Source organism: Antennarius striatus, chromosome 3, assembly GCF_040054535.1.
Source record: "Antennarius striatus isolate MH-2024 chromosome 3, ASM4005453v1, whole genome shotgun sequence".
Classification (NCBI taxonomy): Eukaryota; Metazoa; Chordata; class Actinopteri; order Lophiiformes; family Antennariidae; genus Antennarius; species Antennarius striatus.
The window spans coordinates 27578625-27593482 of NC_090778.1; the positions used below are offsets into that span (position 1 = coordinate 27578625).

The window sequence follows — 14858 nt, forward strand, 5'->3', positions numbered from 1 at the left end:
ATCTATCTATCTATCTATCTTAACAAGAAAGTAGATTTCACCCTTCATTCATTCATTTTCTGCCGCTTCATCCACCATAGCGGGTCACGGGGAGCTGGAGCCTATCTCAGCTGGCACAGGGCATGAGATGGGGGACACTCCGGGCACGACGCCAGTGCACCGTGGGATTTCACCCTTATTTTAGCAGATTTAGTTGCCAGGTTATAAGGAACATGAAAATATTTATTAATTTGTATTACTAAGTATTTTAGTTGTATTATATTAATATTTTATTTAGATATTTATTTTAAAAAAATTTAAAAATAAAAAATAAAAAAATAAATGCATTTTCTTGTTGTTCACCATTCTTCCATGCGGTGTCGCTAATGCACTTAGCCTGTACGCTGATGAAATTGCCCGGATGTTATTGTAGCTAGCTCTTTTAGCAAATCGGCTAACCGCTGCGACGCCGCTGCCTTTTGCCGCTACGGTCTGTCGCATCGGGGACATTCGACTGTTTTGACTCCCCAGACCAATATAAATTGTTTTTTAACGTTGGTAACTTAACATCGGTAATTTATGATGATAGAAGTTGACTGAACGACTCGTTAATTTTAGGTCTTATCTTATTTTTTTGCAACCGATTTGGCGGGACTAGATCGGGTTAACAATACAAGCTAAAAGCTAACATTAGCGTTGAAACACAGGCCAGTTTGTTTTTTCGGGTAGCTAACACAGCTAGCTTAGCAAGCTACCACGGCTGTCATGGAAGACAAATCTTTTACTAAAGAATTAGACCAATGGATCGAACAGCTAAACGAGTGCAAGCAGCTATCGGAAAACCAAGTCAGGACACTTTGTGAGAAGGTAGGTTGGTTACAATTTTATTTTATTTTTTATTTCTAACTCGGCGACCTCGGCTCCTATGTGGCCTAGTGGTGAAACAGAGATGGTGACTCCGTCTAATTTCTGGATTGGAGTCGGCTATTTTTGACATTTGACATGTTTCGACCAATCATCCTAAATTCGCTAATATTGAATACAACAGTAGTAGCTAGTTAATTTCACAAACATGTTACCGTCGATAGGTGCTTGGTAAACCCAGGAGAAGAGTGTCTAAATGTAAAACTGGCCGAAAATTCACATTCCTTGTGACATCACCAGCAAATAGGTGAAGCCCATTTTTACTGCCTGTTTCTTCACGGGGGCTACATTTTATGATGAGACCTCAACTTTGTTCTATCTGGCAGTTCTTTTCAACATTGAAGGACATATGTTCGTATTGAATTCAGAGATTCATTCCTAATGTGTGATGGTTTTCACCGCGCCCTGTCCTTATTGATCCACCGTGTTGCACAAACCTGTCGAGCCTCGGTTTACAGACGTCATTTCAGCTGTGTTGCACCACCCACAAGTCATTCAGTAGGTTTAAAGCCATCGAAACGCGTTATATCAATAAGATGAACCTATTTTAAATTCTGTTTATGTGTAGAAAAATGACTGAAGAAAAGACCCCGCGTTGTTTAAATGAATTGTACAAATTCAACATGGTTACATTTAGAATAAGTCATTGTTTGGGTTTGGTAGATTAACACAAATTATAGCAGGTCCGAATTGTAGATTAATAAACTGTCTGAACTGGTTAATTGCTGCTGATGCAAATTTTTACAAACATTTCAGTGATCATACGTCTAAGCTAAAATTACTGACTTTGAGGAGAAATAATACCACAAATCATCGAAGCTGCTCCTCTAGATGTATTTCCATATTCATTTATTTTATAGTTGGGACTTTTTTTTTTTTACCTTTCAGTGACTTATTCAGGCTCATTTCAATTAATGAAATGTCTTTATTTAAAATCATTTTGTTTGCAAAAATATGTTCTACATTATAAGGCATTTGGTTTCATTTTAAAGCTGAAATGTTAACTTTTTCACACGATGTCAGAAAGAATGAGCGATCAAAGAGCTGAACTCTGTCAGTATTGAACATTTCATGATAAAAGAGAAGCATGTGACATAAATCATTAATCCATGATGAGCTTTGAGTTTTGCGGTCACATCGCTCAGCACTATTCTAGCTGATGTTCAGTGAGCTAGACCTTTTTTTACTTGGGGGTAGTTCAGTTCAATTTAAAGGCTGTTCAAGTTCAGGATAAATTATTTTCTCAATGAAATTAAAAGTGATGTCAGTAGATGTCATTTTTACACGAGGCCTTTAATCCCACTATTGATCCACCACGTTTTTCATTGTAAATATATATTTTTATTTTGTATGATTTTGTGAACTTTAGTCTCTCTGATAACACAAACAGGGTAACTTGGATTTCTGACATTTGTGGTTTTGCTATTTTGAGAGTTACTTCTGAGGGGAGAACATTCTTTCAGCTTCAACTATAGGATTAGGAATTGATCAGAATTATCAATAGAAGCACATTCGAATCACACAAATCAGGTTTTGCGTCATCTGTTCTATTTATGAACAAATTATTTTTAACACTAGTGTCCAGCGGTCACACAGATTTAACACTTCAGAAAAAAAGCATCAGTCTGTCCTGAAGGCTCAGCAATGATGTGAATGACAAGAATTAGTGTTTCAGTACTTTAAAAAAAGATGTGTTCTGCTTGCGGCTTTAGAATAGATCTTGGTCATTTTGAAGTGACCATAAAGGCAGACAGTTTAATTCAAATAATAGTTTTGTATTCTGTTTAGCGAATCTTTTCCAACGAACAAACAACAGAACTTGAATCAGTGTTATCGTTAATTTCTTTTTACTTCTATATTTCACATCAGAAGGACTCAGTAGATCAGCAGAGAGCTGTGATCTGACCGTAACGGTTAAAACAGTCTGTAGAGAAGGATGATGTGAAAGAAAATTCATCATGTTTCTCATGGGATAATCTGTGTTTGTCTTCCAGGCCAAGGAGATCCTGACTAAGGAGTCCAATGTCCAGGAGGTGAGAAGTGATTTTATAATTAACTTCGTGTGACTTGTCTGCCTTAAAGCAGCTTAACTATAACATGAACTGTTTAAACTAATGTGTAAAAATAAGTCAAAGAAGAATATCCCAAAAAGCAAATCCGGATGTTTTAGCTGAATCCAGGCTTCTGTATGTAAATGATCTGATCAGTAGACCATGAATTAAATATGATTCAAACATCAATGTCCAAAAAAACAATAATAAAAAGTGGTCACACTGTTGTTGGAATGTTACCAGAAGGTTTCCAAACCTCATTGGGAAAGGAACTGAAATAAACCTGCTAAAGCTTTTTGAGCATGAAGTCACATGTCTGGTGCGAATTAACCCACTTCGACTCGCTGTGATGCGATGGTTGACATTTCAGCAGAAAGCACACAGTATTTTATTGGATGCTGACTTAGTGTTGTCCGTCTGGTGTGACTGGAGCAGAGCAGGACAGAGCGCCTGTAGTCAGGAACAACATCACACTTATTTACACCCCATGGACTACAAAGAGGAAGGGTTTGTTCCTACACTGGGTGGATGTTTACAGCTTAATACAATAAAAGTGTCTTAACTGGATATATCTGACTACAATTCTGGTATTTTCATATTGTAATATGTTTTACATCAAAAAAATCACAAACTCTTCAATAGTAAATTTACAACACAAATAATTAGCGTTAATATCTGAGATGAATTAAAAATCAGTTGTTTCCAACTTTTCTGTCTGCTTCCTGTGTCCTCAGGTGCGATGCCCGGTGACGGTGTGCGGCGACGTCCACGGTCAGTTCCACGACCTGATGGAGCTGTTTAAGATCGGAGGCAAGTCTCCCGACACCAACTACTTGTTCATGGGAGACTACGTCGACAGAGGCTACTACTCGGTGGAGACGGTCACACTGCTCGTCACACTAAAGGTAAACGCCGCCGACTGCGTACATGACCGAGATTGTTAGAGCAGAGCTAACAGTGCTTTCATCTTATTTGCAGTCAAGTGCTGACAAAAGTCCAAAACATCAGGCGTCTCAAGACGTCTGCAGTATTTGTTGTTTGCCTCTTGTTTCTTGGTTATGTAAATTTTGTGTGCGTGTTCAGTCATAACTACAGCAGAGACAGTCGCTACTGCAGGACAGTCGCCTCCTAACAAACCTGATCAAGTATATGATTTGTAATTTAAATCACAATTTTTTTTAAAATAAACCCATACACATCAAAGTGAAAAGAATTCAGCTCTGTTTCCATTTAGTTTCTTATGTCGCTCACTACCGTGTTGAGCAGCGGATCGTGCTGCCTGGCAGAACAGAGGACAATGGTTTGACTTTTATCAGAATCATGTGGTACCAGAGACGACTGGGCGTGACTTGAGTCAGGAGCCGCTTCGCTGCGGTTTCCTGTTTCTGTTTGACACATGAAACAGGAGGCGTCCAGCATGTCCTCCAAACACCACTGGTAGCAGAGGCCAGCTAAATTCCCATGTCACGCAGCTGTAAGTACAGAACAGATTCTGGTTACATTAAAACCTGTAAACAAACTGGCCTCCATATACCCTGTTGCTCTTTGGCTGTCAGCTGATCTTCAGCCTCACATCACAAAACCATAAAGACAAACTCAAGTGTAAATCTGGACTCGATGGGGCATCGAGTCTGATACCATCTCTTTGTTATCATGACAAATCTACGACGCAGGAGAATAAACCTGCATTTTAAAAATAAACCTCCACTTACTCTGACCTTTGTTCAAATAGCAGTGAACAAACACAATAATCAGCTGCACCACTGCTCCCTCTGATGAGACGCACATCTAATTTACTCATTCAGTGGCTGTGGTGGTTTTATTGAGGCTTTTATGGCATCATAAAAGCCTCAATAAACGTAACACAGCTGTCATCTGACAACGAGGAAGGAATCCACCTCCTGAGAGGTCAGATTCAGCTGATCACTGGAAATGTTCAGGGTTAACCTGCTTGACATGACTCAACCTGACCAGCAGCTCTTCTTTTTTTCTTTTTTTTTTTCTTGTTAAGCTACCCAAAAAAGCACCAGCCAAGTGTTAAATGTCGGATTAACTAAAATACTGATGTGATCGAATGAAATTGTTACTCAGGCACCATCAAGAAAAAAAAATTATACGTTTGTTTTTGACTTACCTTTTTAGTGCTACAGACTGTTAATTTGGTGGATAAATTATAATGATTGTGTTGATAACCAAGTACAACATATTTTGTATGCTTTATAATTTGTTAAAAAATCCTATTTTCAAATCACATTTTGTAATATGATATTGTTGACCTATGATATAAGTGAAAACATATTTTTGATGGAAAATATGCTCTCAGGTCTACTTCGTTCCAGATGCGTCAGACATTAGGAGAAGCCAAACTCTGATCGACCGTGGAGGTTCGTCCTTCCAGCAGCTTTTCAAACGCTCTGTCTGCTCTTTCAGGTCCGTTTCCCGGAGCGAATCACCATCCTGCGAGGGAACCACGAGTCGCGGCAGATCACACAGGTCTACGGCTTCTACGACGAGTGCCTGAGGAAGTACGGCAACGCCAACGTTTGGAAGTACTTCACAGACCTGTTCGATTACCTGCCTCTCACCGCGCTGGTGGACGGACAGGTAGGACTGACTAACAGCGTTGTGATGCCTGAGTTTCTGCTGTTGAAGGATGTTGTAGCAAAGTCTGGTCCATGCTGAAGAGAATCCAACACTTTAGGTTTATTTCAGTACTTCCAGCATTGAATTAAGTGTTAAACTGGTTTCCATTTCAGATCTTCTGTCTCCACGGAGGTTTGTCTCCCTCCATAGACACCCTGGATCACATACGAGCTCTGGACCGCCTGCAAGAAGTCCCACATGAGGTACACAAATCTGAATGAAAGTCTGGGCCTGCAGCCTCACTGCAAAGATTATTCTGTCTCAAGATGTTGACTCATTTTCTAAAACAGTTTCTCACTGTAGTTTTTATCAAACAGGATGAATTGAAGGGGGGGCGGTGATTCAGTATTTTAGGTCTCACATGAGTCACAGCTGTTTTTTCTTGAGGCTTTGTGGTAACGGGATACTGGTAATTAGTTGATCGTGTGTGTAAGGGTGATTAGAAGCCTGATTTTCACTAAATAGCTCCGCCAAACCGTCCTCCAGGCTTACATGTTGAAAATGTCACTGGTGTCTAGAGACTTCAATGGCAGCCAGTTAGTTAAATGTTGATGCGTTGATTTCTCAGCACAAACGTTTCATGTCTGGAAGGGAGTTTTCTTTATTTAAGGAGGCTGGACTGGTTGAGTTTTTGTGTGGATCCAACTAAAAGGGAAGTTTACACAAAGACTTGATCCAAAAACAGGAACCTGTTGTCTTATCATCTCTTTACACAAGAACGGCATCTTCAGGGACGGAAACGGTCACATTTAAATTGCATTGAACCGATCAGGCTTGCAGCCTCTAGAAGGAACCTGGTGGTGAAACCAGACTTGTGTGTTCTGACGGAGCGGTGCCTAACGTCAGGCTGAAAAACACACAGCGTTTGTGAAGGTGTCTGTTCACTGCTGGTGGTTCAGATGCTTCTCGTTCAGCTGTCCAGTCCAGACGAAGGCTGGAGCTCTGACATTAAGGCCCCTGCCTCTCTCCCAGGGCCCGATGTGCGACCTGCTGTGGTCGGATCCTGACGATCGTGGCGGATGGGGCATCTCTCCCCGAGGTGCTGGTTACACCTTTGGACAGGATATCTCTGAAACCTTCAACCACGCCAACGGCCTCACCCTGGTGTCCCGCGCCCATCAGCTGGTCATGGAGGTAAGACACACCCACCACCATCATTACCATCTTCATCATCAGAAGATGGGCTGGTTCAGGTTCATAATTTATTAAATATGTATGTGTATGTACAGTATCCCCTCGTTACTCGCGGTTAATGCGTTCCAGGACCAGCAGTGAAAAAATTCAGCAAAATAGTGCCAAACTATTTAGTTTATTATTTACTGTAATTTAAACCTTTATGAACCCTCCCCATCCTGATATTAAACCACCTTATATCTGTATTTTTCCACACTCTTATAGCCCATTTAAAACACTTTTGTATTAAAGTAAACTTGCAGGAGGAACAATGAGTCTCGGGACACAGTGCATGCATGGATGCTGTCAGCTAATAGCATGCGCGTACGGTATCACGTGACTACATATTAAAAATCCGCAATGTAGTGAAGCCGTGCATCTTGAAGTGGGAATAAACGACGGATTACTGTATATATTCTTGAACTTTTTATACTATTTACCTTAAAGTGTAGAACCTGTGGATGTTGTGTTTACTGTCGAGAAAATAATCAGGAAATTCTGTGAGAAATGTTATACCTGGAAAATAAAGAGTTAAACTAACTCAACAGTTGAATCTCCTTAAACGTCGAGGTTTTAAGATTATTAACTCATTGACTGCCAGACACATTCAGAGCGGACAGCTCCCCAGTGCCAGAGATTTTGAGCATTTTCACTGAATTTTGAAGGCCCACCAAATATTCATTTTTTAGGCTACATAAACATTCCACATATCACCCGAAACTTTAGACTGTCTTCTTTCATCAGAAAAAAAAAGTTTGTTTCTAGCATCTATGTGTGTTTAGTTATTGCCCGTAGAACACAGGGTGGTTTCAGCAAAAACGGCTGATTTTGACCAGAAAACGGAGATAATGACGTTTTACTGCAGAGAAGCAAATTCAAGCAAAACTCCAACATCAAACTTCTGAAAATACTTTTACTTATTGAAACAATGCAAACATCATTAGAAAAAACATTTTTGATGAACAAATGATTTTATAACAATTTTGAAAATTAGACAACATAACAAAGTACATTCATTTCACTCTCAACTGTCAGAACCATTTACAGGTGAGTGTGTGTGGGTGAGTGCGAGTGTAATCAATGATATTTATTTTGCGTGTGATACACAGTGAAGCATTCTCCTGCATGCAGGGGAATACGACAGGCCTTGCACCACATCCTGGTCTCACTCCTCCCACCCCTTCTAACACACACCCGACATTTCCTTGAGGGATGTGCCTTCTTTGTGGTGGCCCTCAAACGTTCCAGCTTGTGCCTGGACATCAGGCCATCGAGTCTGCCTTCTGGGTCTCTGTTTCTGAGTGACCTGGTTTGCAGCACGTCTTCGACCTCCATCGCCTCGCCCTCCTCATGTGACACGTACCCCTTTTCAGTGTGGCAGAGCTTCAGGATGTGCCTGTATAAACTGCCGTGCATACAGGTTGTTCTGAGAGGCAATGTGACCCAGCAGCTCGTCAGTCAGAAACAGCTCCATGAAGTCAACCGGCTGGTCTGAATCCAGGTCTGCAGCCGCATTCTGGGGACCAGGGGTTGCCACGAATGGGAACTTAGTGGGTTTCCAGCCATCATGACCCCAAACACCTGCATCCACCTCCAGTGATTGGCGTCTCCTCGCACCTCTCCCTCTTGCAGATGCACGTCCTCTACTCGTTTTAGGGACTGTAAAATATAGAAATATACAATTTTACACTATATATATATGCATGCTTGAAATAAGTAGGATATCATTTTACACAACATATATATATATATATATTATATACACACATGCCTGAAATATGTACCATTCTACAAAACATACACACACACACACATATTATACATATATACACACACATGCCTGAAATATGTACTATTCTACAAAACATACACACACACACACACACATATTATACATGTATACACACACATGCCTGAAATATGTACTATTCTACAAAACATACACACACACACACACACATATTATACATGTATACACACACATGCCTGAAATATGTACTATTCTACAAAACATACACACACACATATTATACATATATACACACACATGCCTGAAATAAGTACCATTTTACACAAAAGAGTAATACATTCATGGATGGGGAACAACTTATGGGAGACGGAGGGCCGACGCGTGTTTTTTACATCATGTAACAAAGTAGCAAAATAGTTACCTTTGCTCCTCAGATCCTCCGTGGGCTCCCCCAGGTCTGGGGAGGACTCCCTGCTGCTTTCTGACGGAATCCACTCATGACGAGTCCGGGTCCGGTTCAGAGTCAGACCTGTCGCCGGACAGACGCAGCGGAGAACTCTCCGCAGCGGCGCTCCCGTGTGGGACGCCGCCGAACTGCGGGGGGGCCCCGCTACAACCCGCCACGCTTTCCTCGCCTCCGATCCGGTCTTCAACCTCCTTGGGTGCATCTCCTGCACCCCGATCCTTACCGCTGTCGCTCATTTCCACAGCAGCTACACTGCCAGACAAGCTCTGTGCCAGTGTGAGCTGCTTGAACCTGCCTCCTCCACACGCTTTCGCCTTGCGCTTCGCCATTTTTCTCTCCACTACTGCCCCAACACCGACGCTTCTTTGTCGTTTTATCTGGTGATCTGGGGTGTCAAACACTGCCCCCGACCGGAATAAATGGAATACAAGGCTGAAAATCACACAGAATGTGCGAAACGCTTTGATCTAACGTTCCCTATAAAAAACGCCTAAGACGAAATATGACGTCTTTGGCACTCAACGTTTGGATTCTATAAGACGAAATATGACGTCTTTGGCACTCTGTGAGTTAAATGACTTTAGGGTGTGTCTAGTCAAGCGGAATGAAAACAGTCCTTATCCATGTATTCTGTGTAGGCATGGCAACATAATATAATAAAGTGATAAGGGCGCAGTGTTTTTCTGGTCCCGTGTTCACCTGAGAGACTCCCTTAGTGTTCAGATGAGATTCGTCCAGACGCCACAACAAAATGAAATGGCAAAGAGTTTAATTTCACACCAACAAAGAACTTAAGAACATTTCAGTAACTTCTGTTGATTGATTAATTTAACACCGGTCATGTTGCTGGTGAGGTCAGTGTCCGGAATATTTCAGTCTGATTCTGACATGTCTTCACCTTCAGGGCTACAACTGGGGCCATGATAAGAATGTGGTGACCATCTTTAGTGCTCCAAACTACTGCTACCGCTGTGGAAACCAGGCAGCCATCATGGAACTGGATGACACTCTGAAATACTCCTTGTAAGTTGAAACACATGAGGGAACCGTCAGACTTCATATAGAGGTTCCACCAATGATTAAATGTATGTGACTCAGCTGAACTGAAGTTAAGATGTTTGTTTGGTTGATATTTACTCATCAGTAAATCAGAAACAGCCATTCTCTGAACGTTAGTTGTGAATGAATGTCTGCACCACTGACTGTATGCACAGATGGACGACATGTCAGCTCCTCTGACAGGAAGCCAAAACTCCTCGATTGCCCCCTAGTGGTGGTGTGGGTCACAGCCCCACATCAGGTCATGTCCATCGTGTTAGCCACGTTAGCTTCGTCTGCTGTTGTCCTCTCAGTGTATGATTCTGTTTGTGATGGACTTGCAGCTCACCCAGCGTAAAGGTTACGTCCAGCATCCTGGACCAAACATTTAACAGATGAATGATATTATTACTGACATCCAGAACAGAAAGAAGACAATAACGACACCTTTTTGTCTCTTCAGCCTTCAGTTTGACCCGGCCCCCCGCCGCGGCGAGCCCCATGTGACCAGACGCACTCCTGACTACTTCCTGTGAATGTCCAAAGCCATCCCTGTCAGTCATCCACAAAGTTCCATCCTGTACCCGCTGCCCCTATCCCCTCATTCTGGATGGAAAGATAGGAATAATAATTATGCTTTACCAAGGAGAATAGAAACAAACGATTGGCTCATGAACCGAGATTTTAACCAAGAGAGAAACTTAAAGAGCAGCCCCCCCCCCCCTTACAGTCTTGTTTTCAATATGCTGTCATTAATGCTGTGCTTCTGGGGACAAAACACGTACAAATATCTGTTTTCTTCTTTTTTTTGTTTATTACATGTTTGAAAACAAGATAATAAAACTACCAACGTGGACCAAATGTGCCATATTCTGATCCTTTTACAACATGTACAACGGGCAATGTTTCTTTTGCTTTTGTTCTGTTTTGTTAATCCACCACTATAACCCGACCTACCTGACGTCACCGCCACACCACACACTTCATGGCATCTGTGCTTTTTTTCTGTTGCAAGATCATTTTAAAAAAAAGAGGAAAAAAAGGATAAAAATTCCAGCTTCAAGTAGAACAGCTGTCAGTTTTAGCTGTCCAAGCTGCAGCCGGTGGTCATCTCAGCAAGTATATTACTGTAATTTGAATAAAGACAACAGACGTATGAAATAAAATGTCCTATTGACAAACTAGTGGGCTGCGTCGGTGTCCTTTTTTTTTGTAGTTTTGTAGTTTTTAGCCATGTGAACAAATCAACTTTACTTATGAAGCTCTTTTCATATAATAACATGCAAGGTGCCTCAGAATTTAAAAAAATTAAAAATGTGAAGTTATTAATGATTGGACGGTCAGAATGGTTTCCAGGGCAGTAAAAAAGATAAAAACAGTAAAAAAATAAAATAAAATAACGAGGCATAATTTGAAGCGACGTAATCAAAGTTAGTTTTAATCTGGCAGTGGGAGACCAAAGGACGAACTCTTGGCGGACCGTCAACGTGAGGTTTTGAACTATCGCGAGATTTCAATGTAGCACGTGATACATCGTCGCCATGACAGCTTAACTCCTTGTTTGCGCTCAGAGGACCATAAACCACTAAATTGCTGGTATTTTATATTAACATTAAACACGTACATTTAAGTTTCTTGCTTGAAGTTTATATCTGTATCGCTAGCATCTCGATGTGCTACTGTAGTTGGCTAAATTTATTTAACGTCATCTAGCAGCTAGCATAGCAAGCTAAAAACATTAGCTTCCTGTTTGGGCAGAGGCCGATTGTTAGAATTATTATCAATATTGTTAATACTATTAGAAGTGTTGCCAGATTCAGAGATTTTCCAAAACTTGTGAGGAAATAATCATTTTTATTCATATCACATTTTTATTGGTGGTGGTTGATTTAATTTAATACTATATAAGCTATAGTTATACCGCTGTGTTGACCCTTGTTGCACAAGAGTTTCCAAACGCTTCACTTTGACTAAGCCTATTATTATTCCCATGTTCCATTTTACTAGAGGTGAAGTAATCTTGAGGTGGAAGATGAGGAGGAAGCTGGTGATGCGGTCAGACATGTGATCTCCATCCATCTGGATGGAGGATGTGGTTCTGCACTACCAGCCTGAATCAGCTGCTGGGCTCAGCTCTCTGTTGGAAACGACAGAGAAGCTGCTCGAGTCTTTCCCCTGTCGGACTCCTCCGGTCTTCACCCCCTGGTTCCCTGCTGCCGCAGACCTTCACCGGCCAATCAGACCTGCCAAAGCAGCTCCCATCATCACCATCTCTGAGAACAAACCACATACTCCTACGGTTCAGAACAACCCACAAAAACCTGTAGGTGATGGTCGCGGACCAGAAAGAGCTTATGAATGTCCTCGAGCAGAGACGACCGGAACGCCGCTGGAAAAGCCAGAAAAGCCCGACAATTGTGTCTGTGTCTCAGAAAACCTAAACAGTTCCTGGGAGGATGGAAACAATTCAAAAAAACAGAGAGATATCAACAAATCTTCACCTGGAAAACACAAGAGTGACTTACTCTTCACAGCATCACCACGCAAACGGTCCTGGAGCGTCTTCATTCAGAATAAAGTTCTTCTTCAGAGCTCCCAGTCACTGTCCCAGAACTTCCGTCGCGTGATGTCCGTCCACAGACTCCACCTCCGCCAGAGGGTCAAATGGGTAATCAGTCAGCACAACTGTGGAGCCACTGGGGACATTGAACAGGTCAGTCCATTATTCATGGGGTAGGAGTCTGCAGCTACGCTTTCAGATCTGTGAAGCTGCGCTCTAACTGAATTCTAAAATGCATTTTTTAAATTTACCTTCATGTAGCTGCTAACAGAGAAATAGGAAACCTAACCAAATCCTCGTCAGGGCAGGACTGAGACAGCATCAGGGTTGCTAAATAATTGTTTAAAAGGTGCTTCTCAATGCATGAGTGAAATGTTGCCCCTGTTTTGATTCATTCTACCTAAAATCACATATTACACTGCTTTTGGTGTGGCAGATCATTATTGCAGCGATGTTGAGTTGACAGTGTGTAAACATGGGCAAATGAAAAGCTGCTGATTCAACGTCCTGAGGGTATAGGTAACATCATCAGCAGCTTGTTGGCGTCAGCATCAAAACTAGGGCGACGGACTGACGGCTGACTGTTGACCCAATGTCTCAGGACCGTCAGCCTTTCTTACAGTGATAATCTTCAGGTTATGAGTTTTCTTTACAGCTAAAAAAATGTTAAATAACTTCTCTTATCGGCTTTGGCTGTAAAAACTGATTGAAATCTGCTGGACCTGCACTGCTGAGATCAGACGTCGGTTGATGGGAAACTGAGCTGACATCACTCTTTGTGTGTGTCTATGGATCTCTATCTGCGTCACGTTTTCCACAGCAATCAACAGATTTTGCCTGAGCTCAAGTTAAAGATGCATCCAGTTACAAGGTGGTTAGAAAAATTATTTCTGTTCCTGCAGCCAAATTAGTTTAGTTATTCATCTACTACACAACACAAGTGAGCCTGAATATTACTAGATCATTTGATCTGTGTGAAGTCAAAACAGATGTTTCCTTTTTTTCTGACATGTCTGTACTATCTAAACTCTAATGCAACAAGGGAAATACAAAGTGTGTATTTATCATTTATAATGATAGATTTGACTCAGATTATTTGCGTTATTTTGGTGCTTGACTTCTCTTTCTTAATTTGACTTCTTTTCTTGAAGCAACATGAATTGTAAGATAATCAGATAAAAAGATCAATGGCTTCTTTAATTTCCTGTCCTTCATCTTTGTTTTTTAATGCTCTTCCTCCTTGTTTATCGGCCCTCCCCCTCACAGGTCTGGCAGGCCGTGAGCCGATCCGTCCAGACATCCCGTTTGCCCACGTGTAATGCCAACATCCAGTGGGAACGGGCGGAGATCTGGGTGTTCTGTGACGTCATCCACGCGGAGCAGGTGGGACGCTTCCTGAAGGACGAGCTGCAGCTGTCAGGAAGAATCAGCTTGTCAGTTCGAAGACTGGGAAAAATCTTCAGCATGTAGAGAAACGTCCCAGAAGTAACCAGCTGTCCAAACGTATTCATAGATGTTCGGATACGAGAAGTCGTCTCCATGATTTGAAGAACAGACTCTGAGACTCGTAACAGCAATAGTCTGCATTATATTCCAGTATAATATAATTTAAATATCGAATGGAAACAGAATTTTTTTTAAATGCTTTTTAAAAATCCTCAACTGCTGAACTTTAAATTTTTATAAAAAAATACATTATGAATGAACTGAAGACATCCAACAGATATTTTTTGTTGTCAAAGCTCAACCTACTGTATATTCTATTGATATGATTTGAATATGTACTTAATATTTCTTGAAAGCTTTTACATACAATTTTAGAAAAGTAAATCCTGAGGTCTGGTTATCATCAGTCATACTTTTGTGGCTTTGGTGATATTTTATTTTCGGAAATGTTTTTTCTTCCAGCATTTTAGAAAATAATCTGAACAAGATTTAGAAAAGAAAACAGGCTTTTCTTTATGAAACAGAATCAGTTTTTCTTCTCCTGCCCTAGTACTAATGTCTGAGCTGTTCAGACTGTTGTGTTTTCATGCTGCGATGACAAGCGTGTTAATAAATTATGAAGTATGGTGCCATCAGGAACGTGAGCTGTGGGGTAAGCAGTTTACGTCCACAACTATTTCTTTCATGAATTTACGGTATGATATCATATCCCACTATCCTATGATTCTTGTTTTGACTTTGTTGTGACTCAGGTGTAAATAAATGTTTATTATGTTTAACCAGTGTCAGTATTGATGGATTTTAGCCTTGCATAAGTCGCCCTGTTTC

General features: G+C 41.2%; 2 protein-coding genes and 1 long non-coding RNA gene across 3 annotated transcripts; 2 read left to right on the forward strand and 1 right to left on the reverse strand.

Moving 5' to 3' along the window:
* Window positions 1-431: 431 nt before the first annotated feature.
* Window positions 432-11208, forward strand: LOC137592149 (serine/threonine-protein phosphatase 2A catalytic subunit beta isoform). The gene is made up of 8 exons (XM_068310082.1): window positions 432-846; window positions 2898-2936; window positions 3689-3859; window positions 5385-5558; window positions 5711-5800; window positions 6570-6731; window positions 9891-10009; window positions 10488-11208. The coding sequence occupies exons 1-8, from the start codon at window positions 745-747 to the stop codon at window positions 10558-10560; spliced, it is 930 nt and encodes a 309-aa protein (XP_068166183.1). The 5' UTR covers window positions 432-744; the 3' UTR covers window positions 10561-11208.
* On the reverse strand, window positions 7666-9884 carry LOC137592151 (uncharacterized). Its single transcript, XR_011034996.1, has 2 exons — window positions 8942-9884; window positions 7666-8429 (listed from the first exon to the last, which is right to left on the reverse strand). It is a non-coding gene; the product is annotated as an uncharacterized lncRNA (long non-coding RNA).
* Window positions 11209-11547: 339 nt separating the features above from the next.
* Window positions 11548-14809, forward strand: shld3 (shieldin complex subunit 3). The gene is made up of 3 exons (XM_068311152.1): window positions 11548-11620; window positions 12032-12737; window positions 13851-14809. Exons 2-3 carry the CDS (start codon window positions 12108-12110, stop codon window positions 14052-14054), a joined length of 834 nt encoding a protein of 277 aa, XP_068167253.1. The 5' UTR covers window positions 11548-11620; window positions 12032-12107; the 3' UTR covers window positions 14055-14809.
* Window positions 14810-14858: the final 49 nt, after the last annotated feature.

Coding starts and splice junctions, on each gene's coding strand:
- LOC137592149 (XM_068310082.1), top strand. CDS start 745: ATGGAAGACAAATCTTTTACTAAAGAATTAGACCAATGGATCGAACAG. Junction 2,937..3,688: donor AGGAGTCCAATGTCCAGGAG/GTGAGAAGTGAT, acceptor CTGTGTCCTCAG/GTGCGATGCCCGGTGACGGT. Junction 5,559..5,710: donor CCGCGCTGGTGGACGGACAG/GTAGGACTGACT, acceptor TTTCCATTTCAG/ATCTTCTGTCTCCACGGAGG.
- shld3 (XM_068311152.1), top strand. CDS start 12,108: ATGGAGGATGTGGTTCTGCACTACCAGCCTGAATCAGCTGCTGGGCTC. Junction 12,738..13,850: donor CCACTGGGGACATTGAACAG/GTCAGTCCATTA, acceptor TCCCCCTCACAG/GTCTGGCAGGCCGTGAGCCG.